The 27,567-nt window shown below is 43.9% G+C and overlaps 1 protein-coding gene across 3 annotated transcripts in view; it reads right to left on the reverse strand.

The window, feature by feature from the left end:
• Positions 1 to 27,567, reverse strand: part of GAS2 (growth arrest specific 2) — a 779,771-nt gene that overhangs the window by 499,309 nt on the left and 252,895 nt on the right. For all 3 annotated transcript variants that reach the window (XM_086959885.1, XM_086959886.1, XM_086959887.1), the window contains exon 3: positions 22,409 to 22,533. In XM_086959885.1, the coding sequence (XP_086816011.1) occupies positions 22,409 to 22,533 (125 nt within the window). The remainder of the gene's footprint in view (positions 1 to 22,408; positions 22,534 to 27,567) is intronic.

Raw genomic sequence — 27,567 nt, forward strand, 5'->3', positions numbered from 1 at the left:
TTATTAATAGACGCAAGGAATTTTTAAGAGAAGAGGCATGGAGTGAGATTCTCGACCCCTCTATTTTGAAGTGTAGCACTAGATTCTGGGCGGTAGTAAAAATACCTTTTTTGGTTGAGGACCCAGGGGATGGTCTGGAATGCTGCATAACAAAGGAGGAATGGGAAGCACACTTCATGCAACTGTATTGTTGTACGATTAATTATAATTTCAATTTTCCTCCTTGCAATAGCGGTGATTCTGTTAGGTTTGATAGAGGTGAGGTTATTGAGGGCATAATGGCGCTCACCGCCGGGAAAGCTCCGGGTCCTGATGGGATCCCACCAGATTTATATAAGTCTGAGCCCAGCTTTTGGCCACCCATATTAGAATGGGTCTTTAACGCAGCTGCTAAAATTGGCTGCCCACAGTCATGGGGGGTTTCAACGATAATCCCAGTTTTTAAGAAGGGGAACAAGGGTAGCCCTCTCTGTTATAGACTTATTTTATTAATTGATTCTATGGTTAAAATAGTGGGCAGAATCCTACTGCAGAGGCTCTCTGACTGGGTGTTGGAAAACAGTATTATGTCCATTTCTCAGTACGGCTTCTGCAGTGTACGCTCTACTATTAGACAGTGCCTTAACCTCTTTCTAATATTAAGCAAGTACACTGTTGCCCAAAAGGGCACTGTCCACCTTGCCTTCCTGGATCTGTCATCAGCTTTCGACTGTGTTAACAGGGGAAAGCTGTGGCAGTACATGAGGGACAAGGGTGTTGACAGTGGGATTGTCAATTTCCTTGTTGATCTACATAGTAACACTAGTGCTAATGTTAGGTACTCTCAAGATCTGTGTGTAACTGGTAATTTTAATATTGGGAAGGGTGTGTATCAAGGATGTATTCTCGCCCCCTTTCTTTTTAATTTTTAAATTAATGAGCTGGATAGCGTATTGCAGAATGTAAAGGCTGACTGCCCCAGAGTCGGCACGCGAGGTATTCCAGTCCTTCTATATGCAGATGATGCGGTTTTAATTTCTAGAACAGAGAGAGGTCTCCAAGCTTTATTAAATGCTTTTAAGATATTCATGACGGACAGAGATCTCTTGGTCAACAATTCCAAATCTTTCATCATGCAAGTTGGCCAACAACTAAGAAAGAACTTCCTATTTAAAATAGATGATGTAGCAATTGCCATCTCAAAGTCATTCTCGTATCTTGGGGTCCTCTTTGATTCTAAACTTAGCTGGGGTCCACATCTTGATAAAAGGGAATTGGTAAGGGTGAATGCTACTATTTTCAACTTTGCATCAAAATTGAGGAAAAACCTAATAATGCTATGTTGAAACTTTACAACGCTAAATCAGTGGCAACTGCCGTTTACGGCAGCGAAATATGGGGCTATGTGGCCGGTGAGCAACTACAGATTGCTGAAAACTCTTTCATGAAACGTCTCCTGGGTGTTCCAGCAGGCACATCTAATTTTGTAGTACATGAAGAGCTAGGGTCGCAATATATATGTGATATTTTTTCATTACGCCCGTTGACTTGCTGGCTAAAACTGTGGTTGAATCAAGACATACCACTGACCCACCTGATTATGAGAGATTACCTGTCTCAGGATAAGGCAATGGGCACACCCTGGTTAAAATATCTGAAATCCAATTTCAGCCTTTTGGACTTGTTTGAGCACCCGAGCGGGATTGTAAAGGGTGATGTGGAGGTAGTCAAGCGTGTCTTCCTCATGGACAGAAAGCTCAAAAGAGAAGGAGAGGAGCTCCTGAAACCCAGTGTAAGAAAATTTGCTATGGTAAAACATATGATACGATGGAGCCCTATTTGATGGGCTCGTTGACTTCCCATGAGAAGTTCCTGCTAACAAAGTTCAGATTAAATCTCTTTCATCATCTGTTGTTTAGACCAAAAAATGATGTTTTTACTAAACCTGCTGTTCCCTGTGGCTGCGACTGTATTTTAACCAGATCAGATCAGCATTATTGTATCTGCAACTTATGCATAGTGACAGTATTCTTCAAGTTACTGAATTTTTAAATTTGTCTATTAAGCTGAGAAATAGTTTGGACCAATGATGGTATCTTTGTCGATTTGATTATCTTTACTAATGAAATTGCTATGTATGAAATTTGCTGTACCTGGCACTTCTGCACTGCTCATGTTTTAGAACTACTGTGTGTTTTAATGTTTTTTAAATTGTCTGTATTGTACATGTACTTTTATGGTTTGAATCAAAACCGAATAAAGTCTCTTTACTTACTTACTTACTGTAACATACTCTATTTAGGGGCTTCAAAAGACTGACTGAGAAAGCTCCAAAGAGTACAAAACGCTGCTGCCCATCTGCTTTTGAACTTCCAGAGATTCTACCACCTGGGTACGGCACTGCTCATCTCCACTGGCGTCCCATTAAGGGGAGAATATCCTTTAAAGCACTCTGTTTCTGTCACAAAATACGTAAACAGAAGTGACTCAGCTACTTCTGCCCGTTGATCAAACCATTTCTTCCCAAAAGACATCTCAGATCCTCGGGCACTGCCCTGACAGCGATCCCTAAGGTCAACAAAATTTGTCTCAGTGGCAGCTCCTTCCGACTTTTGGCTGATAAACTATGGAACTCCATGCCTTTATATCTCAAAACGGAGCCTTCCCAGACTTTGTTACCTCAAAAATATTTTAATCTGGTTCTCTAGGCAAAACTGAATGTAGGTCTAGAGCAGAGTCATGAGGCGTCTGTGAGGAATTTTTAGTGCCAGGACACTCCGACTGGAGTAACCAGGGGCTCTACAAAATTCGAATATTACAGAAGACATATCATAATCCAAATCATAGGCCACCCTGTGTCTATAAATATGCAGCTTGCCCTTTGCTTCACTGGGCAGTCTGTTTCCTAGACTGCCCAGGTGCTTTGTGGGAGATTGTGGCAGTATTACTAGCTGAAGGTGAATACCCCTACCTACTAATAATCCCCTTTCCTACAATCAGGTTTTGAAAATTTAGTTGAGAACAACTTTAAATATTTTTCCAGCATTGAAATAAATATTTCATCACAAGCAGGCCTGTTATATTGACCATGCAACTGATCCTATAGAGTGGAATTATGTGTTAGGTCTTCGGTCACTGAAAGGGTACCCAAAGGGTGCAATTTCCTAATACCATCAAAAATAGGATCCTGAAAAAAAGTGAACAACCAGGAGAGACCAGGCCGAAAAGGCAGATTTACTCAAATTGCTTCAAAGATGTTGTCTGCTATTACCAATAAACGTAAGCAAGTCATGTGTAGGGTACTATTAAGTGTGTATATTTTATGTTTTGTTCTGTAGCTAGAGCGCTTCAGAAATGTATAAAGATGTGGCTCAACAACAATTTTTTTGGGGTGTTGAGAAAACGTAGCATGCTATAGAATTAAAGCTGGCATGGTGACTTCTCTCTCCCAAATAAACCACATGAGAGTTAACCTAGCTATATATGTAGCAGTTGTTATAGGTGATGCATCTTAGAAATAACGTGTACTTATGTTACTATGCCATTTTAGGATTTGTGTATGTGAATCTCTCCACTGCAGACAGTGTACAGATGTGGTGAAACCCATGTTCATATAATGCAAGAAGATGGTGATTTAGCAATTATAAGGAGCACATTACTTAAAAATATCAGTAAAAGTATGATTTGCTGGTACTTTTTAATAGAACGTTCGCCAACCTGGTGAACTGTTCCTCATTATTGTACAGCATCCTGCGTAAAAATAAGTTGTGATGGTCCATTAAAGTAACTAAAGCACTGAGGGAAGTAGCAGTAATTGGTCAGAAGGGAATTTCACGTGCTATCCCAATATAAATAGCATTCACGCTCCTGAGCTGTGAAATTGTTCCAGCAAAGATAAGGATAATATTAATCTAATGACAGATTCAGGGCCTCATTTATGAAGAATGTTGCTTCGCTGTGACAAAACGGTTATTACTGCGTCCTCCTTATGTCACAATGGATGCGCCGTATTTAATGTATGGCACTCCATGTCACAAGGAGTTACAGATACGTCAGTATTTCTGACATATCTATAGGCACAAAAGTGATGCATTGCTGGGGTGTGTCTGAAAACAGACGCAACTCCAGCAATGTGCCCTTTCACATGGGGCAAGCCCCATATTAAAGGGCCTGCATCAATCATCCGCCTGCCATGAGACAGGGGTACGATATTCACCTAGTAGCGTCCTAGAAGATTCACAGGGATATCTTATAGATTTTACTGCACCACTTCTACAACCCTTTACTGTGGGTGAACACCCACCCTGTATACATTATACCTGATGGAGGTATAATGTAGCGCAGGCCTTTACAAAGTGACGCATCTGGGTAGATACGTCACTTTATAAATATTACGCAACGTGGCACATTATTAATGCCGCAGCAGCATTACAAAAAGTGACGCAACAGTGGCGTAAAAGTGTTGCAGGCCTGGATAAATAAGGTCCTCAGTTTTAAGCAGTTGTTACAGGGGATCCCTGTCTCAGTCTTAGATACTTCTTAAATGCAAAATACACTACTGAGATGCAGTGTTACTGTTCAACTGTGTGTTTCTGCACAACCCATATCAAGTAGAGTCTACAAACTATAGTATCCCATAAAAACAGACAAGCCTTGTCATGAAGTCCATTGCTGTCCTTTTAATGGTACTGCAGACTGCATGCCACTAGGAAGGACATGGAGAGGACGGACCCAACTGTAGTCTAGGAAAATCCAGTATTAGCTGGTCAGCTGGAGTAGTCCTCTATTTGTCTGCATCAGTCAGCTTCTTTTGGCACTTTGCTAATTGTGATGCTCTGGTGATCTACACCTTTTACATGAACCTGGCAGAGTCCTTTCTTTGTTAAAGTGCATCTGTGTGCAAGCCTTCTGTGGGGCAGTGCAAAGGTCCAGCAGTGCTGTCATTTTTCTTAGGATGTTCCTGGTAGTGATCTAAGGAGCACCAGCAGCTCTCACATATTTATTCTCCATTCTGGGCTGGCACAGGGGGAGGTGGAGGGGACCACCCGGCAAATAGGGACAAACGTCCTATGGTGTGGCATATTTCTTATCCAGAATGCACTATTGCCCAGAAATCAAAATGGAGAAAATCTCTCCTTGATGTATGTGTGTCTGTGTAACCCAACCCAGAGGTGTGGCTAGCAACACAGTACACTCCCCCTCCAGCCCCTCTCCTAATTCAATTGGGGGGCTCCCATCTAGCTGGGGATCAAGAGCTGGGAGCTGGCCTGGGTCCTGTGACAACTGTACTCTTACCTTTTTAGTCCAGCTAACCTTCCAGCTCCTTCCCTCTACCTGGCGTCTCCAGAGAGCAAGCCTCCTCTCACCAATTGGCTATATTATTTCAGCCCAAGGCCTCTTCTCACCTTCTCAGGGTACCGCTCGGCTCATGCTGTCAAAGGCTGGCCAATCAGAAGAGACTGCTACAGGGCTACTTTGGGTAACTTCAGGATAGTAAGTTTTAAAATTACTTTCCTATATTAGCTAAAATGAATCCGACCATCGGCAGTTGTTGTATTTTTACAGCTTTTATTTTGATACTTTGAGTAAGATTGTTAGCTAGCTCCAAAGCAAAGATAGACTTTATTACATTTAATAAAGCTTTCCGATATTAGCCTATGGGGCCAGTAGCACTACAATGGGGAACAACTACTTTGCTGTTTTTCCCTACCAGGGCATATAACACATCTTTTATTGTCCCTGCTTTTTATAACAATGCACCCTACCCTTGGGACACCTAGGAGAGACGTTAAGGGTGACCTATATGTAATAAAAAGGGGCATATTGGACTTTGGAAGTACTTTTTATTCCAAAATCGAATTTGGACACTGTTTTAATTGAAAACCAGCCTGCAAGGCAGGCCTGGCTTTAAAATAACACCAAACACCACAGCAGTTCGCACTAAAGTGAATTAAGTCCACTGGAATCTGTTAACCTACATTTCCTGCCCCGTACTAGGGACTTACAGTAAGGTTGTTTTAGTCAATTACAATTATAACAATTACTGTCTAACTTTAGAGGACAGAGCACCGGCCATCTGCCTGGTTAGTAGAGCCCAGGGCACTTTTAGAGTTAGTAACCACAAGTTTCAGTCAAACATGGGGTTGATTAGGACAAAAGGGATGACTTCCCTACATTGATTTAGTGATGACATATTTTTGATAAGTTTAGTATTAAGATAATTGTATAAAGATATACTTTGGGCCGCCTGAGTCAGAAGTGGAATAAAAACGTTCAGCAACTCATCATAATTCCAGAGGTTAATACACATTCCTGACTGGAGTTAATCAGGACTATGTCTACCAAAAGAGAATAGCCTGGCATTTAGAACCAATAATGTTGAGGCGTTGTGAACAACTGGTGACTTAGTAGGGACTAACAAAGGGCCGGTTATGTAGGATAACTGGCAAAATAAAGTAGAGCCATAACACTTATTTGATTGACTAGCTGATTCCAAATGGGACCAGCATTCATTATAAGAACCTTCCTGTCCATGGTACCTCCATTCCTCCTTTGGGTACTATCTCATCAGGAATGAGAACAGGTTATGACAGTGACAGAGGGCGGGAGTGTTCATCTAAATAGGGGGCAGAGTTAAAGCCTTCCAGGAGCTCTTCTAGAAGGATGAATGATTCAACCATCTTGAATTTAGGGATTTTAGGTTTTTGTTTTTAGTAAATCAAAGAGGAAATACTTCAACAGGAGGTGGGCATCGGGCAAGAAAGTAGACAAGATTGTGTAGGGAAAATTCTCGAAACACTGGCTAATGCAATGGATACAGCGAGTACCTCACTGCCAACTTTTTAGAAGTTTCATAAACCTTCCTGTGATATCCTGAGGAAGACTCTGTTGAAAGAATCCTTAAACTTAAATATATATATATATATATTGTTATGCAATCAAAATACAATAGAGGCAGCCAAGAAATGCAAGAAAAATAACGTGCAGTGTGTAGCTGGCACTGTGTTGACTACTGCGGGCAGTGAGCAGGCATAAATGTTTAATAGCACTGTTATTTGGCCATGCATGCCCCTGCATATCCAAATCAACATCCACACTCTCAATAGGCCCATCAGTGTCCAGTAGCCTAGTACTTACCCAGTTTAGGGAGTTGCTGTATCATTATGCTGCTCTGGGAGTGTGTTTCCTGGCCATCAGGGACTCTCCGGATGATTGTGCCTCCACCACAATCTTTCCCTGGGGGTCTAGTTTAGGGCAAGCTATAAAACACTGTATTCCATGCCTGCTGGATTGGTATTATAGGCACCTATCTATCCTCCTTCCTCTGGATTGCCTCTCTCTCGCAGTCCACCCACTTAATCACTTTATATGAGCGAGGATTACAGCCATAACTGTGAGTCTATCAGTGACCTAATGAGCAGTGCTGAGGTTGTGGAGACCCAGGAGGCCCAACTATGAGGTGCATTCAAAATATCTGTCCGTAGCTCCACTGACAACCTATAAAACCATATCCCAAAAGTGGGTAAGCAGAGACCAGCTCCAAACCATGTCGAAGAAGTCAGAATCTACAGAGCAGCGGGAGCATTTCAAGGATACTTCAGGAAACACGTCAGGAAAACACGGTGGGGTAAGATATGCTCTGTATAGAAAGTAAGACTCAATCAATTTATACTGGGCATTGCGTGATACTTTAGGGGTGAACACCAATGTCCTCGACCTGGCTACATCATCAAATGAGGGCCTGAGGTCTGTCACTCTGTTAATGTTGAAAAAGTCAATGTCAGTATGAATAACAATACATTTATGTATAATAACAAAATCACATTTTAATTGACAAATTCACCCGCTGTGAACTCCATATTGACCAGACTCAGAAATACATATTTAGGCAGGCCCTGAGAAACAGGCCTGAGGTCACTGATTGACAGATCACAGGAGGGGTGGCACATAGCCAGCAGATAAATGCATGAACAGGAAATCCCAGATCGATCCTACAGATAGGTGCAGCAACACCACAATAGTCCTGGGAGATTGGCCCCAATAAAGCACGGGCGTTTCCAAAACACCATAAAGTCAGATGCCACATGAAGTTAGAAACACTTAGCCAACCAAGACACATTACACACAGTGATCATACACTCTGCCTGCCGGACATCTGGACATGTTACCCACTGGCCAAAATTTTGTCCATACAAGTTCGAGGTCCACATGAATTCCTCATCCAAAACCTTAATCTATAGCTCCAAAAAACGATTGCTGGAAACATTTTATTGCATTCTATGACCTGTATAAAAGTTGGACTGATTGCAAATTTAGATAGCCCTCAGGCCCTATGCCTGTGACTGTGCTCCCGGCAACATTGTTTAATTAAATGAACTGTTCCTGTTTTGCCAAACACCTCTTGACTCTTGTTTTTTCAAGGTATTTCATGTTCAAGCAACAACCCATCACTGATGTGGTGGAGTCAGGTCTGCCCGAGCTCCCTCCAAATGCGCCTAATAAAGGAGGGTAACTGCCCTCGTCTTCCCTGTTATGAGGAATAAGTAATGGAGGCATTTGTGTTCTGGAGGTTCCGTAGACCGCGAACCCCACCAAGCATGCACCTTACCCGTCAAGGCCCAGCCGGAAGGACATGAGATTATTGCAGTTCCAAGAAGGGGGATGAGTTTCCCCCATGTATACAGATGGCCCAATATAGTAAATCCTGCTTCGGTCCACGTGTGCAGACCCACCCAGCTCCCCGGTGTTGGCTAATATTTTGTGATCAGCCAGGGTAGCTCTGAGGTAATGAGGGGCTCTTGTGTGTGTCCCTTGCAGTGCCCTAGCCCAAACACGCCTCGTTGTTCTTTGACGAGGGAGTTGGTTTCAGCAATATCTGGGTTAAAAGATCCTGAGAGGGCATGCTGCATTCTCGATGTCCTAGTGCGTCACATAAATAGGAGAACCACCTTATCAACTACTGAAACTGTGCTGCAAGGTAGTAGAATTCAAAGTCCGGGGTCGCCATTCCCCTCACATCCAAAGGAAGATGCAGCTTCCATAGGGCCACTCGTCAGCTAGATGAGCCCCAATATAGAGTCAGGAACACGCCATCCAGTTTCCGAAAGAAAACCAAAGGCAGTTCCAATGACAGAGCAGCAAACAAGTAAAGAATGTGTGGCAATATCACAATCTTTGTGACCGCTATCCAGTCACTCACCGAAAGAGGAAGGGTACTCCAAAAGGCAACCGAGCATTGCAGCACAAAGAGAGCCCTGTCATAATTACGCTTAAAATACAGATTCGCAGTTTCATAGATCACCACACCCAGGTTTCTAATGGTAGTCCACTCCCATCACAGCATCGATGCGACCCGAGTGGTCCATGGTTCCTTGGGCAGTGGGTTATTTCCAGTTGACAAGAGGCCGACGTCTGCCCAAATGTAGAAAAGACCACAAGTGCCCCCTCCAGGTTGAGCTCCTCTACACGCATATACAAAAGCATATTATCCACATACAGCAAGTTATACAGACTATCCAGTGTAAGCTGCAGTCCCCTATAAGGCCTTCCCTGCTGTACAGTCAGCATGAAAGACTCTATAGCCAGAGCAAAAACAGTACCGGGGAGAGTGGGCAACCCTGCTATGTGCCCTGCTTGATAGGGTAGGAATCCGATGTCACTGACACTCTCCGGACCCTCGCTTCCGGTTTGGTATATGACAGCTGTGTCCAAACAAATTGGGGCCCAAAGCCCATCCCAATCAGGGTGGCATAGAGGAAGTCCCAGCGGAAGGAATCACAAGCCTTTTGGATTGTCCACTGACACCACTAGAGAGTCTTGCGGGAAGTGCACATCTCCATTACTTGGATCAGTTGGTGTATATTGGCCCTGTCTGGTATCAGCATACCAACATGGGATAACATTTGGTTCAACAGAGTCTAGCTCAGGATTTTGTAATCCATGTTGAGCATAGATAGGGGGCAGTAGGAGTCTATCCGTCCAAGATCCATGTCTTTTGTGGGTAAGGACACTATCAGAGCATCACACAGGGAAGGTTTGAGCAGACCCTTCACCAGCACCCCATTAAAGATGTCCGTCAACTTAGGGGCATGTGCTGCTGCATAGGTGGGAAAGAACCAGCGGCAGCTCATTTGCTATGGCAGAGTAGCGTTGTCCCCCCACAAAAAAATGAAATGGAAGGAAAAATAAAACAACACTCGTTTTATTTCTCCTTTCCTGTCACCTTGGGGTCGGCCTTTGGCGGTGACAACACTAAGTGGAGGGGTGTGTGCAATCCCTTTACTGCATATGATGGTTTGGCCAGCCATCTCAGGCCAACCAAACCATCATGTGCAGTGAAGCGTCCCAACCCCAGCAGCATTGCTGGGGTTAGAGCTTAGCAGGGCAGACTGGGAGCCTGTGCCTGAAGAAGAGGAAGGAGCAGAGGGGCAAGATGCAGGATATGGCCAGATGAAGGTATTAAAAAAAAAATTATCATTATTTTTTAATTCCCCCCTCCCTTTGCAGCCCCTATGCCCCCCCTCAGCCACCGCCTGCCCTGCCATTGGTAGCAAACACTGGCTGCTATTGGAAAGAACTCAATGATGGACCAGTTTGACCCAGGACACTTGCCCCTTGCCAACTTCTTAATCGCACCCCTCAACTCCAGGAAAGTAATGGTGGCACATATTCGCTCAGTGGTCTTGGGATTCAGGGTAGTGGGGGAGGAATTTGCCTTATACTGCCATAGGTCTGCCTCTGCGACTTGCGCACCCACTGTATATAATTTGCGATAATACTGGGTGAACATCCCATCACTCTTTACCTGTGAAAACACATCCCATTCCAAAGGGGTCCTGAATTTGGAGTATTGTGTGTCCCCTGTTCTCCTCCTGGAGGAGCCAGGCCAGCATGCTCCCTGACTTATCTCTGTCGCATGGGACCACACAATGTATGCTCTGTAATCATACTGCTTCAGGCATTGCAACAAAGCAAACAGCTTCTCACTTTCCTATTGCAGCCAAGCCCTACTTTCTATGGTCTCTCCCAGGTCCAGGGGCAGATCATTCATTATCCCCTCTTGCCGCTTAATGTCAGCTTGCAGTTGGGTGGGTATGCAAAATGTATTGGAGATATAAGGCCCCCATACCGCTACCTTGAGTACCTTCCATTTTACTGCGAGTGAGGACGCTATTCCTCCATTCTATAGCCAGTGTTAATAATCACCTCTCGGAATGATGCTTGGAACACTGGGTCCTCCATGAGGGTGGGATCCAGGCATCTGGTCAGGATACTAGCTCTGTAGATTGGCCAAAGCTAAGTGCAAGCAAAGGGTTATGATCTGAGTATATCCTTGGTAAGTACTTCGCATCCAACACACGCTCAGCCAAAGCATTACAACAAAACATCGCATGCAAGCGCACATCTAATCTGTGCAATCCAGAGCAGATGAAGTAGGCTTCGCCCTCCCCGTTTGCATGCCTCCATGCAATCTAATAGCCTGCAGTGACCAGGTGCAATTTTATGCACCAGTGAAGTAGGCAACAGGTGTTAGACCTGTTCAGGAGAGGATCCACCACACAATTAAAATATGGTATGGTGAATTCCAGGCCCGTTATCATTAGGTGTGCCGAACTCAAGGTAGACTGCCTGCGCAATTGAGAACCAGGGCACGATGAACCATTTCCAGGTCCCAATGAGGCTGCCACATCCATTGCACTCATCTGCACCACAGCCACCTGCTGCTTACTCTGCCAGGACCCCCTTGCTTGCAAGATCCCTGTCACCTCAGTTGCTGCAATCCAGGCACTCTGGTAGGTAGGTCACACGACAGAAGTCTCATCAAAGAGTTCCAGCCAATCCCATTCCTCTGCTCGGGGAAAAAGTTGGTTTTACCCTCTGCCTGCACCCTCAGATGGGCCAGGAACAACAGGGCATACATCAAACCCAGATGCTGTAGCCTCTCCATTATGGCAGTAAAGGAGGACCTCTGATTCTGATCCTGAATGGTCAAATCAGGGTAAAGGGAGACCTTAGCACTGCTTTGGAGTCATTCTTGCCCTCTAGCCACACCCCAGTGGCATTGATCGCCGCCATCAGCCTATCATACTTGTCATCGAGTTGAAAGCCATGCTTGATCCCCCCTTGGGAGGCACTCATCATGGCATTGTCTCTTAGTCTTTGGAAATGACCCATAGTGTAGCAGGATAAAGGGAGGCAGTCCATCACAAGTATCAGCAGTCGGAGTACATATAGTGCCTCCGCAACGTCAGCATTAAAGAGGGGTAAACCAGCAGGGACCAGTGCAGCATTTGAAGGAGGAGGGGTGATTACCATCACTCAGAGGCTGAGGCATCTCATAATGCCCTGTGCTCCTCCAGAACCATCTCCGAAAACGCCTCTACCAACTATCCACGGGCTAGAACGCAGCCATCCTCACATCCACATCTTGTCGGACAAACATGGTTGTCACAAAGCACCCACCATCTCCCTCAAGCAGAGCAGCCAGATAGATAGCAACCTCTGATTAATGGGTCACTCCCCCACAACTCCAGCAGTCTGCTCCCGCAGGTCCATCAATCTGACAAGGGGTACTGCCAATCCGCACCAGCGGGAGACCACAAGTGCTCAACTGCAAAAACAAAAGGAAAGGCCAGGGGGGGTGAATAAATCCGGGGGCTACCTGTGCATAAGAAGTCAGCTAGTGTTGCAGGCTCCCAGGTGCTATGCCCCTAAATTCTAGCAGCTCTTTGTGCTGGGGCCACTATCCGTCCACTAGCTGACCCCAGCATGTAGTATAATGCCCCAGGAGGGGAGGCGTCAATGAAGCAGTCCGCCACTGAGCTGCCCTGCAAGTCCCTTCAGTCCTTGCAGCCTGGCCCAACCATCCAGGGCATTTCCAGGATAGGGTATGGGCCCACCTGGCTCCGAGATATGGTAAGCTCTGGCAGAGGGGGGAAGACCGAACTACCGCTCGCACAGAGAGCAACCTGCTCACCGGCTCCGGTCTGGGCCTATGCAAAGTGGCCGATATGTGAGAAGTAATGAGACCCACGGGCGTATTTGTGTTAAATTGAGGCCACCATCTTGTGTCTGCAGGCGGTGACGTTTGCACTTGTTGTGGCATGGTCATCAGTGGTGGTCCCATCAATTTTATGCAGCTTGCCGTGTGCCCCCAGTGCTGCGGCATTCGGGGCCTTTGTAGGGGGCAGATTCGAGTGAGTACAGGCCCCTTAGGGGAAGGGGAGTCACGAGGCAGCTGGGGTACTCCTGTGAAATACTGCCTATGGTATGGCAGCTAACTTTGCCCCCCTAGATACATCGTACTTGACAAGAGCTGGGAAAAGAGGACACACAGACATCTGCTGGAACCAGGAGGCTGTAAATGCTTTATAGGGGCCAAGTTAGCCTCCTATCGTCATACACTAGGGATGCCAAATGCAGAAAGCCTATGGCTACAAGAAGGCACAGCTGACTACAGAGGCTTAAGCTGTGCAGGAGCCCCGGTAAGAGAGAGACGTGGTGCCTAGAAGACTACCCTATGGACATTAGATCTCCAGAAGTGACCAGTAGGAATTTTTGCAGCAGTTAGAGAAAAGAGGGACTTAGGGGCATATTACCAAGAAAAAGCGATATTTATCTCTATTGCTTGGTTACAGACAAAAATTTACCGCTGAGCTGCGGCAATTTTTATCGCAGATAAAACTTGGTATTACCAAGGTTTATCGCGAATGCCATAAAAATCTGCCGCAATGCATGAATATCGCTGAAAAGTCCGCGATATTCATGCATTACCGAGCTAATGCTCTTAGCCATGTTATCCACCTCCCATTGGATAACATGGCTAAGAACTGCTCAGGACAGGTGTTAGCTTTTGGAGATATCCGCGCTTAGCGCGAATATCTCCAAAAGTTGGTAATAGGAGATAGCGATGTTAGCAACTGTTTCCAGTCGCTAACATCTTGGCACGCCCTCTTTGCATGTCATTAGTGATAAATATCACTGACATGCAAAGTGGGGCCCAAGATGGTCACTATCTCCTACTAGCTGTCGCTAACTGGTGTTAGCAACAGCTAGGTAATAGGGAGATAATTTTATCTCCGCTTTCTTGGCTTTTAAAGTCAAAAAAGCGGAGATAAACCTGCTTGATAATATGCCCCTTAGTTCTTTTTCCTCCACCAGGGAACTGTTGTAAGATGTTTAGGATTGCCCAGGAATATCGCAGGAATATTGCATCCAAGGCAAGCAAGAAAACCAGGTCAGTGCTAATCAGAGCCTTTTATTTAACTCAAAATGGGTTCAGCAGGACTCTGCAGCATTGTGGCAGAGCTCAGCAATAACATATCCAACTTTAAGGGTCTATCATTGTTCTGAGGCCCCTGCTGCAAAACTTTAAAAACGTAGTTCTCTGATTCAAATTATCCAGTGTTAATGATTTCTGAGTCTTTTTGCTCATAACAGTTCTGTTGTTCTACATGGGTTTGAGAATATTAATAAAATTAAGTTTTGTACTTTAGTTTAAAATGATTGATAGTGGTTAAATGTAACATGCATTTATCCAGAAAACTACCTTCTGCTTGTGCCATTGCTACCAGAGGTAGAACCAAGTTTTCTGAGACCTGTGTTGTACCTAAAGTAGAGTATGTTCATTAAGTTATGAAGGGCCTCTTTCTGACAATGTTTATAGCTAAATGATACCATGTAGTCATTGACATAATATAAGCTGGTCAGGGTTATTAAATATAAGTCTGGCGATGACACAAATATTGTAGTATATTTATCATTATGCCCACCTAGGACAATCAATTCTCATTATACCCATCAAGCACATCATTGCTAGCTGTGATTTTAATTACTTTGCACACAGTAGTCCGGTTTTATTGGATCAGTTTGTATTTCAATTACAGTTTCAATTATGCGCACATAACACATTGCATTGAAGCCAAGTTCCTTTATTTTCACTTATGGACAACCAGAGGCACAGAGGCCACTTTTAATTATGCCCATCTCGCATATCAGGCCTATTTTCGAGAAACCCAGTTGTCACATGATCAATCACTATTATGTAATTCTGCATATCATGAGCAGAAACCATAATGCTAAGTCAGCATACCATTGGCTTGACCACAAACTATACTGTAGCCATTTTCATTTTGCCCACCTATCACATCAAAACTAATTGCTATCAGTCAGTTGCCACAACGTCAAGTTGCTACATCATAGCTAGTTTTCATTATCAAACCTCATATATTGTCAGTTTACATTATATTTGCTGAGCATTCTGGAGTCAGACAACATTATGACCAGCTACCACATTAAGGAAAAGATATGCACATTCCCTCTTAAAATATCATGCAACGTCATATTTCCGTATGCCATGCCTTGCTATCATCACCTGTTTCCATTATTCCCCATTAGGACACCAAACATAGTGCTATGCAAAGTTCATACCCGGAAGCCACATTCTAGTTGTCACTGGATATCTGCAAGTTTCAGTAGCCTAAATGCTCAGGTGCCAATGCATTATCATGAAACCCTCTAACAGGCGCACCGACACGAGAGCCACCTGGTTCAACACCGACCTCCAAAACTCCAAGCACAACTGCAGAAGACTCGAGAAACATTGGCGCAATGACCAGACACCAGACAACCACGCAGCCCTCATGAACGCCAGACGCAACACCATCAACTCATCCGTTCCACCAAAAGAACCTCCTTCAAAGAACGCTTCAACAACAACGCACAAAACAGCAAAGAGCTCTTCAACATCGTGAAAGAACTCGCCACCCCCAGCTCCTTCTTCATTGACATACTGCCATCACAAGAACTCTGCGACTCTCTGGCTACCTTTTTCCACCGCAAGATCGCAGACATCCATGACAGCTTCAACACCCAGACACTGAAGACAGACGACATCGCCCATGATTCTACACCCACCAAGCACATCGACCTTCTTCTCTCCTGGCACAGCATCAATGATGAAGACACCATCAAAATCATGAACTCCATCCACTCCGGCTCTCCCTCCGACCCCTGCCCCCATCACATCTTCAACAAGGCAAGCTCCGTCATCGCACCCCAGCTCCGAAAGATCATCAACAGCTCCGTCGAGACCGCCACCTCCCCAGATAGCTGGAAACACGCCGAGATCAACGTTCTTCTCAAGAAACCCAAGGCGGACCCAAAGTACCTCAAGAACCTCCGACCCACCACCCTGCTCCCATTCCCAGAGAAAGTCATTGAGAAGACCGCCAACAGACAACTGACTCACTACCTGGAGGAGAACGTCTTGGACTCCTCCTAATCTGGCTTCTGCAGCAATCACAGCACCGAAACCGCCTTCATCGCCGCCACTGAAGACATCAGGACCATACTGGACAACGGCAAAACTGAAGCCCTCATCCTCCTCGACCTCTCGGCCGCCTTCAACATCATCTGCCGCCACACCCTGCACACATGCCAAGACAAATCCCGTGATTGGATCACCTCCTTCCTCACCGGCAGAATGCAATTAATCAATAATAACACTTGTAAAGCGCGCTATTTACCCGCAAGGGTCTCAAGGCTCTGGGGGAGGGGGGTGCTGCTACTGTTTGAAGGGCCAGGTCTTGAGGAGTCTTCTGAAGGTCAGCAGGTCTTGGGTCTGCCGTAGGTGGGTGGGGAGGGAGTTCCAGGTCTTGGTGGCGAGGTGGGAGAAGGGTCTGCCGCCGGAAGTTATAATATTTTGGATGCAGGGGACTGCGGCAAGGGCGAGGCCGGTGGAGCGGAGCCGGCGGGTGGGGGTGTAGAAGCTGAGTCGTCTGTTGAGGTATGCTGGTCCAGTGTTGTGAAGTGCTTTGTGTGCGTGGGTGAGGAGATTGAAGGCTATCCTCTTGTTGACAGGGAGCCAGTTCAGGTCTCTCAGGTGGGGTGTGAAGTGGCTGCGGCGGGGGATGTCGAGAATCAGATGTGCAGAGGCGTTATGGATGCTTTGCAGCCATCTCAGGAGCTTTGGCCGAAGTTTCTGCGTAGAGGGCGTTTCCGTAGTACAATCTGCTGCTGATGAGGGCCAGGGTGACCATTCTTCTAGTTTCGGTGGGGATCCACTTGTAGATCTTGCGGAGCAAGCAGGAGGAGGAGACAGCGTTGACCTGCTTTGTCATGGAGAGGGTGGAATCGAGGATGACCCCTAGGTTCCGTACGTGGTCGGTGGGTGTTGGGGCTGTTCCCAGGGTGGTGGCTGTCCCTTATCCATTCGGCGACGGCCTTCATTCCTTCTTGGAGTTTGGTTTCTGTGGTGTGGGGGTCTTTGGTGAGGGAGAGGATCAGCTGGGTGTCATCGGCGTAGGAGATGATGTTGAGGTTGTGTTGTCAGGCGACGTGGGCGTGAGGGGCCAAGTAGATATTGAACAGGGTTGGACTGAGGGATGAGCCCTGGGGTACGCCGCAGATGATCTCAATGGCATTGGAGTGGAAGGAGAGGAGGCAGACACTCTGTGTTCTGCCGGAGAGGAAGGATGTGGTCTAGTCCAGGGCCTTCCCTTGGATCTCAGCGTCGTGTAGGCGTGCTCATAGGGTGTGGTGGCAGACCGAGTCGAATGCGGCTGACAGGTCCAGGAGGATGAGGGCCGCTGTTTCTCCATTGTCGAGCAGGGTCCTGATGTCTTCGGTGGCGGCAATGAGGGCGGTTTTGGTGCTGTGGTTGCTGTGGAACACAGACTGGGATGGGTCCAGGATGCTGTTATCCTAAACGTAGCGGGTCAGTTGTTTGTTGACGGTTTTCTCGATGACCTTCACCGGGAACAGTTGCAGGGAGATGGGCCAGAAGTTCTTGAGTTCCTTGGGGTCCGCCTTGGGTTTCTTGAGTAAAGCATTGATCTCGGCATGCGTCCAGCTCTCTGAGAAGGTCGCTGTCTTGAAGGAGATGTTGATGACTTTCCGGAGATGCGGTGTAATGGCTGTACTGGCTTTGTTGAAGATGTGGTGTAGGCAAGGGTCTGGCGGTGATCCGGAGTGAATGGTGTTCATGATCTTGCTGGGGTCTTCATCGTTGATGTTAGTCCAGGAGAGCAGGCGGTTGGTGTGGGAGGTGGTCATGGGGGCAGAGGTCTGAGTGATTGTCCGGCCGGTCGTGACGTTGAAGCTGTCGTGGATGTCGTAGATCTTGCGGTGGAAGAAGCTGGCCAGCGAGTCGCACAGGTCTTGCGAAGGTGGGATGTCGTTGGTGTTGGAGCTGGGGTTGGAGAGTTCCTTCATGTTGTTGAAGAGCTCTTTGCTGTTGTGTGCGTTGTTATCTAGGCGCTCTTTGAATGAGGCCCTTTTGGCGGATCTGATGAGGTGATGATGTCTGCGGGTGGCGTTCTTGTGGGCTGCACAGCTGTCCGGTGTTCGTTCGCAGAGCCAGTTCTTCTCCAGTTTTCGGCATGTTCGTTTGGAGGCCTGGAGGTCTACGGTGAACCAGGTGGATTTCTTGCTGGTGTGGCTGTTGGAGGGTTTATTGCGCGGGCGAGGGTGTTGGCGCAGTCTTTGATCCACTGTCTGAAGTTGTGGGTGGTGGTGTCGGAGTCGGTGGGGTCGGTGGGTTGGCTCTGGGCGAGGGTGGTGGTTAGCTGGTCTTTAATGACTTTGCTCCAGCATCGGCGAGGCATCTGTTGGGTGTGGTGATGTGTGGTGAGCTTCCTGAAGGTAAAGTGGATGCAGTGATGGTCGGTCCAGTGGAGTTCAGTGGTGTGGTTGAAGGAGATGTGGGAGCTTGCGGAGAAGTTGGGGTCAAGTGTGTGGCCTGCGGCATGGGTGGGTGTAGTCACGAGCTGTCTGAGTACGAGGTTGCCGAGGTTGTTGATCAGGGTGGTGGAGTTGGTGTTGCTGTTGTTCTCTAGGTGGAAGTTCAGGTATTCGAGGAGGATGTAGTCCGAGGAGGCGAGGGTGTGGGTGCTGATGAGGTCAGCAATGGAGTAGCTGTACTGTGGTCGGGGTCCAGGGGGTCTGTAGACGAGGGTTCCTCTGAGGGTGGTTTTGGGGTCTGTGTGGATCTGGAAGTGCAGGTATTCGGTGGTGCTGAGGGTGTCATCAGTGTTGGTCGAGACTTTGAGGGTGTTCTTATGGAAGATGGCGATTCCTCCTCCTACTCTGTTGGTGCGATCCCTGCGGGTGTTCTTGTAGCCTTCCAGGATGGCTATGGTGATGTCGGGTGCTGAGGCGGGGTTCAGCCAGGTCTCTGTCAGGAAGGCGACGTCTGGGGAGGTAGAGTAAAGAAGATTCCAGAGTTCACAGGATGTTTGCAGGCGGAATGGGTGTTGAGGAGGACGCATATGAGGTGGTTGGGTTCTTTCCCGGGCGTAGGTTTGGTGCGGCGGATGCTGGTGAAGTTGCCGTTCCGGCAGGTGAAGGGTCCTTGGGTGCGCTTTGGGGTGGCCTGGTAGCAGGTGTTCTCGTCCGGAATTGAGTGCGTGGAGGGTGATGGAATTGTAGCGGAGCTGGGCGTGGTGACGTTCTCGCGGGCCAGGGGTTCTGGCGCTGGGCACGGTCCAGGCACAGACGGGCTTGCCTTAGGTGTGTCTTTGATGCACCATAAGAGGGGGAGGTGGGAGGCAGGAGCAGCTGAGAGGGGGAAGGATGAATGGGCGAGCCGGGGGTGGGGCCGCAGGGGATGTAGCGGCGGGAGAGCAGGAGGAAGGGACGGCAAAGGGAAAACGGATGCAAAAGGGCACAGAAGTAACCAGGGGAGAAAACGGTCACAGAAACAAACAAAACAAGGTGCAAAAATACAATGCTGTAGAAGCGGTCACAGAAGACAAACAGTACCAAGAATACAAAAATGCAGTGAAATCACAGAGCAAAACTACGGCCTCGAACACGCAGCAGCAGCGCCGCTGGGCTAGGGGCACAGGCACAGTCAGGTAGAGCTGCGCGGCGTGGGGAGCGACCTGCCTGGAAGCAGGGTCAAGGGTCAACGCAGAGATTCTGCCTGCCCCCCTTCAGATCCGCAGCCACCACAATCACCTGCGGCGTACCCCAAAGATCATCCCTCAGCCCGGCCCTTTTTAACATCTACATGGCACCGCTTGCCAACATCGACCGAGCGCACCTCCTCAACATCATCTCATACGCCGACGACACCCGGCTGATCCTCTCCCTCACCAAGGACCTGGCCACCGCCAAATCCAACCTACATGAGGGAATCAAGGCCGTCGCTGAGTGGATGAAGACTAGACGGTTGAAACTGAACTCAGACAAGACGGAGGTCCTCGCACTTGGCTCGACCCCCTCCGCATGGAACGACTCCTGGTGGCCGGCCACGGTGGGAGCTGGCCCGACACCCAACAACAACGCACGCAATCTGGGAGTCATCCTGGACTCAACGATCTCTATGACCCAGGAGACAACACGGTTTCATCCTCCTGCTTCAACACCCTCCGCAAGATTTACAGATGGATCCCCACTGAAACTCGAAGACCAGAAGAACGGTCACCCAAGCACTCGTCAGAAGCAGGCTGGACTAAGGCAACACCCTCTACCCAGGAACCACGGCCACACTCCAGAAGAGATTCCAACACATACAAAATGCATCCGCACGCCTCATCCTTGGACTCCCTCGCCATAGCCACATCACCATCCACCTGAGAGATCTGCATTGGCTCCCAGTCAACAAGAGGATCACCTTCAAGCTCCTCACACATGCTCACAAAGCATTCCACAACGCCGGACCAGCATACCTCAACAAACGACTGTCTTTCTACACCCTGACTTCGCTGAGCCGACCTCACACTCGCCACCGTCTCATGCATCTGCTGAACAACCGCCGGCAGAAGATGATTCTCCTACCTCGCCACCAAGACATGGAACACCCCATCCACCTGTGGCAGACCCATGACCTGCTGACCTCCAGGAGATGTCTCAAGATCTGGCTGTTCGACTAGTAGCTGCTCTCACCCTCCCCTCAGCGCCTTGAGACCCTCATGGGTGAGTAGTGCGCTATACAAATGTTTGATTGATTGATTGATTGATTGATTGATTGATTGATTATCTTCAATGTTGCTATTTGCGTGATAAATATTTCCTCACACTCTTTGTCACTCTTCTATGTTTTTCACCCTGGAGCTGTTCAAAGAAGTGTAGCAGCGCCATTTTGTATGCAGCCATAAAAGGCATAATACTAGGCTTGTTCACGTAACCATCTATGCTGCAAGAGAATTTTCCACCCTGCTCTTAGCCACCTGCCTTAGGAAGTGACGAGTCAATTCAAAATCATGTGTTGTGACCACACTCCAATAAACTACCATCAATGCCAATCAGATGTACACCTTGATTTTGAGCTCTGCCTCTTCCGCAACACACGCTGGAGGCGAGAAAGTGCAGACAGACATAATGTAAGATGCATGCTGACCACTCTCTTCATAAAGACCTTCATTCTGAACGTATTCACTGGAAACAGTTTGCAATATGTTTTCATATAAATAGGATGGAGACACATTCCAAACAGTGTTAGAACAGACCTGTTGATTTATCTTGGAGATTAGACCTCTCGAAGAGTGAGGGTCATATTTAAAAGCCCCTATCGCCATCACAACGTGATTTCAGTGACGTGATGGCAATAGGGGCCTCGCCCTATTTACAAGGCAGCGTTAAGCCACTTAATGTGGCTTAACGCTGCCATGTAAATAAAGCACCTTTTCACGCTATACTTAGGGTGAAAGGGGCAATGAATTAAGACCAGGGAAAACCTGGTCTTACCATGGCGCAACGAGGATGAATGTTTAGTTTCTCCTCGTTTTTGCTGTTTTCATACGTGCTGCGTTGTGCAGCACACAGGAAACCATCAAAAGGCTAATGATTGCTTATGTACAGGAAGGTCCCCCTTCCAGCACATATACAATCATTTTTTTAAAATGCCATTTTGCAACTTCTTTGTGTGCTGAATAAAACAGAACACACAGAAATTACAAAGCAGCATTAAATGATTGTCTATGTGCAGGAAGGGTTACCTTCCTGCACATAAATAATCTTTCCCTGCAGGGAGACACCATTGCACTATTGTACAGGGGTACCTATCTTAGCACTTTGCTGCTAAGTGTAGCGCCAGCGCAGGGGGAAATGCAGCCCTGCGTTTCTGAAGTGGCGGATTGAGGCGTTAGGCCAGGAAGGCTAACGACTCACTCCACCACTTCCCTTGTACAATATCTTAGAAGTTGGAGACAACTTCTTTATAATCAGTAAATTCATAAATGGCCATTGTCGGATCAGCATGAAAGAATGTAGATTATTATGATAGTTGAAAACGATTTTTAATGTACATAGTGTGACATTATACTGTTCAGGTCCAGTGGCATTAAAAGCTTTGCAACATTTCTTTTAAATATTTTGATTTCTAAGTTCACAGGAGTTTGCAGTATTTCTGCTATAGTGCATATCAGACTAAAGTAGTACAGCACAACAATACCTATTACTTCAGCACAACTTACGTTCTCCTTACCTTGTCATATTTGCTGTTCTCAATGTTGTTCTCTTTAAATTTCTCTTGCAATGTCTCAGCTAGCTTACAGAGCAGAGCACCATTGTCCAACTTCTCCATAAATGTTTCTGCCGTAATTTCCTTCTCTGTATGGGTATTTTAAATTGATAGAAGTTATTTGTTGAAATTAATTTTAAGATGGCAATCAAAGTAGCAAATAGGCAATGAAAAATCTTAAATATATGCAGCAGGACAAGGCATAGTCCATGCATGATTACTTTGTTCTTTGCATCCTTGAAAGCAACAATGAACAAGAGGGAGACAAACAGTATGGCAGGATAACAAAGCAACAAAGAATATCAGCTGCATTAGAGAGAGGAGTGAAATACAAAAACACGTACCTTATGGTGAAAACATGATGGTGAAGGTGTGAGAGCAAAAGTGCGAAGTGAGCGCCAAATTCTACGCACATTAATAGTGATCTCTATCTTTTAAGGCAGAACCTTAGTAGATGACCAATCGCTTTAGTCTTAATATGCAAAAAATACCACTGTGGTATAGCAATTATGCTATAAAGTAAACTTTGCACTATTAAAATGTATCTTAGTGCCTGGTTTTCAACTAACACAGGTGAGTAACACTGAAGTAGGCAATCATCTAAATTGGTAAAAACAAAATGCAGTAGTACACATATCCTTGCATGTTCAGCATCTATAGGGTAGACCATCGGGTACAATTTTTAAATTCACTATTGAATGTCAATAAAAAACTTACAGCGGGTCAATATTAAATGCATTCAGTTGAGATAGAGCAGCTGTAACACAAGCCACTGCTTCATAATCATCTGAGTCTTCAGTATAATAAGAATGGTAGTCCAATGACCCACAATATGCACATTGAACATGGTTTTAGAAACTAACGGTTGACGCCTTCTGTGCTTCATCCGCATTACATTCTCAGATCTTTACCTCAATGCAGACAAAGGTTACTCACTTAAGTGACGTTAATAACGAGCCAGAGGGCAAAGCCAAAATTAACAGATTTTGGAGAACCTTTTCTGTAGATGGTTAAGGCTAATCACACAGATGGCCATGTACATGGTGTACAGTAACTTGAATATAATTGGCCTCTTGAGTACAACCCGGAAGAAGGGCAGAGTTTCAGAGAGGTGAGATGATAGTACCATTGAGGAGGCCGAGACATAGCTTACCTTCTTCAGTTTTGTCTGGAGGCCTGCACAGATAGTTTAGAAGATGGCCGGCTGAGGAACGATAGTGTCCCTGAACTAAGCTGTTGCACGGGATGTGCAAAATTCAGGTTATGTAAATTTTGGGGGAAATTATATGAAATTATGTGAAATGCAAATCTGGCTTTTAGCACTATATTCTCATGCAAAATGCATCTTTTTGTCCATTTTGGAGGTGCAGAGAAAGAATTTCGAGGTAAAAATATCGTAGGTCAGGAATATCGACAGTAAAATCCTCCAGGTCCAGAATATCAATTTTAGGTAAGTAATATCGATTTAAAAAATATCTAAGTGTTTCATATCGTTTGTAAAAATATAGTTGTTAAAAATATTGAATTTTTATTAACGTTATGTATTTTAGTATATATTTTATATGTTTGTGATGTTTGCTGTTTTGTATAAGAATTATTTGTATTTTTAAAATATGTGTTAACATTTTAGTAGTTATCAAATTTTTTTAATTGAATTTTTTGTTCTGTAGCGGGTTGTGGGTTTATAGGGGAATAGGATGGGAAGTAATTTAATTATGTAAATTTGATTGATTTTTTATAGCACTTATTATTTTGTTTTTATTTGACATTTGTGGTTTTAGTTCCGTAGCGGGTTGCGGGTTTTTAAGAGAATATGTTGGTAAGTAATTTAATTATATAACATGTATTGAATATTTTTTATTTATTATTATTGATTTACTTGTGAAGTTATAGTGTAAAATGTCTAAATTAATTTATTAATAATTGTTTAATAACTAGTTGTTAATTAATTTAAATTAGTAATTAGTAATCATTTATGGTAATGGTGTCATTACTTTTAGGTGTGTTTTCTGGTGTTCATAGGTGTAAATGGTGTTGAGGATGGGAAGTAATTTTATTTTTTTTATTCATTTTTAATTAGTTGTTAATTAATTTAAAAATTATTAATTAGTAATTAATGATGGTCATTGTGTAATTAATTTTAGATGTGTGTTGTGTTTATAACTGTAAATGGTGGGAAAGTATTTTTTTATTGGTGAATTATTAATCAGTTGTAAATTAATTTAAATTAGTTATTTAGTAATTAAATATAGTAATTATGTAATTAATTTGAGGTATGTGCTGAGTTGTTTATAGGTATAATTGCTGGGAAGGGAGGGAAGGATGTTGTTTTTTATTAATGAATTATTAATTATTTGCTAATTAATTTTAATTTAGTTAATTAGTAATTAATAATCGTAATTGTTTAATACATTTTAGGTGTGTGTTGTGGATATTATAGTGTTAACGTATGTGTACTCAATGAATGTTTATTTTCTTTTAATAATAATATATTTTAAATTCATTAATAATTATGTGAATTATGGAAATAAATGTCAATAAAAATGTTGAAGTTTTATTTTATTGGTTTGTTATAGGGCAGGAAATAAAAAAATACATTTTTGTTTTAAATAATTTGTTTATTGGTGAATACTTAATTGTTTAAATAAATATTGTTTATGAATGTATTTATTAATTTTTTATATCATATTTGTAGGTTTTTGTTTTATGTAATTAACATTCTAAGATATGTTCTTTTTATATGTTTAATATATTTAATTGTATATTTTTAAAGTACTGTTTATTTATTTTTAAGATTATTAAAAAAAATTAATTGTTTAAATGTTATTAGAAATTTTGGTTTTTCTGCTATCCAACACATTTTCTACTGTTACACTCACTGCAGTGGGAATAGTAATGTTCACCCCTCTGCTATCCAGCACTTTCCCTACGGTTGCACTCACTGGAGTTGGAATAGTAATTTTTACCCCTCCGCTATACAATACTTTCCCTACTGTTGCACTCACTGGAGTTGGAATAGTAATTTTTACCTCTTTCCTATCCAATACTTTCCTAATGTTGCACTCACTGGAGTTGGAATAGCAATTTTTAACCCTCTGCTAGCCAACATTTTCTCTATTGTTGTAATCACTGGAGTTGGAATAGTAAATTTAATTAATCTACTATTCAACATTTACCCTACTTTTGCAGTCAATGGAGTGGGAATAGTAAATTGTACCCCTCTGCTATCCAACACTTAACCTACTGTTGTACTTATTGCATTTGGAATAGTAAATGTAATTGTTTCGCTATCCAATATTTTCCCTACTGTTGTATTTATTGTGTTTCAAAATGTACGTTTCATGTTTTTTAAAATAATTTAATATTTAATTAATTATAGATTTTGTTTTATTTTAAATTATTGATATATGTATATATTTTATTTTTATAGAATTTGAAAGTTTAAAAATGAAATAAAGATAATAGTTAATAAATGATTTTAAACTAAATATATGTTTATATATGTAAATATATTATTATGTGTGTTTATATTTTGTTAATTCATTTTTATATTTATATTTAGGTAAAATGTATATTAAATGTAATTAATTTGTTGAATATAATATTAATATTTTAACTTTTTTATATATATTATTTTATTTTATTTATATTTTTAAATCAATATTTTTACATCCATATGTTTAACTACGATATTTTTGATTCAATGTTTTTGTACTTACCTGTTTAAGTAAAGGGAGTTGCTGTTTTAACTATCAACAATTTTTTTTGCATCAATGTTTTTACCTTCGATATTCTATCAGTGAACCCATTTTGGACACAACAACGCATTTTACACTGAAAAAATGTAAACAACACAAGTGCCATTGACAACAGCTGTTCGCGTTCTATTCATTCTTATAGTTCACATGCTCTCACAATAGGATTTTTGCCAGAGTAGTCTTGCATTTACATGGCATGGTATAATGTCTTAATTGGGGAATTTCATGTGACAAGCATAATGCAAAATGTCGGAAATTAGAGGAGATCATACCAGATCAAATCAGTTAAACAAAAATGTCAAACAGGCTTAGACATTTCCAGTGCTGAGCTGGAGGGCTGCAGTATTTTCCTGAGCAACTTAAACAGATTGTGAGTACTTTTCATTATCATTATCATTCATTACTTAATGTTTATTGAACACATTTATAATAAAGAGCTTCCTGGGCCTGCAAGACCTATTGGTCACTTATACATTGGATATTGTCCTCTGGGAAAAAGTAAATCTCTTAATTATAAAAGAATTTCAGCATGTTTGTTTGCCTCAGACAATGTTATCTATTGTATGAATATTATTATTGATATGTTATTAAAAAGAGTCTTTGAAATAGATTTCTAGATGTTTCCTATGCAGAGAGAGCATTATTAAATGTAGTAAAATATCCTAGTTTTTTTCGAAAGAAAAACCAGCATTGCTATAGTGAAAAAAGCGTTTTGGGGGCAGTCAATGAAAGGACATGTGTAACATTACATTTGTACAAGTCCTTCTTTAAAATACCATGCAATGTGATTATGGACCTTAGGGCCTACATAGGGGTAACATATTAATATTTAAAAGAAAGAATCTGATATCTCAAAAAGGGATATTTTTGACAGTTTGAATTGCAGTTTTTAAACTGCTACTTTCAGTCAGCATAAGTAGATCAGAGGCCATGTGTACATTGTAACTATATTTGAAGGCACACTAGGTGCTGCTGTTCACTAGTGACATTTCTAAACTAGAGGCCCTGGATATGCTTTGCACCATACACTGTGGACTTATTGGTAAGATAAATATGTATATCAATATCAACATGCTTTAAGGGGGCAGAGCACATATACTGGGCACCGGACCGCAGTTCCCTAGTGTGTAAAGAATACAAACTAACAAAAACATTCAGCAATTATAAATTGGGGGTTTTAAAAATGTAGGGTATTTGTTGAGAGATGTAGAGAGACTACCTCAAATGATTGTCACAATCTTTGTCAGGGTGATCCACCAAAGTCACTGAATAAGCCTGTGCTTAGGCCTCTTGTAGTTTGGCACATTAGCAGTCAGGCTTAAACTAGAGTCAAACTGTGAAGTATGCATGCACCACTAGGAAATA

Source organism: Lissotriton vulgaris, chromosome 2_2 (assembly GCF_964263255.1).
Source record: "Lissotriton vulgaris chromosome 2_2, aLisVul1.2, whole genome shotgun sequence".
NCBI lineage: Eukaryota > Metazoa > Chordata > Amphibia > Caudata > Salamandridae > Lissotriton > Lissotriton vulgaris.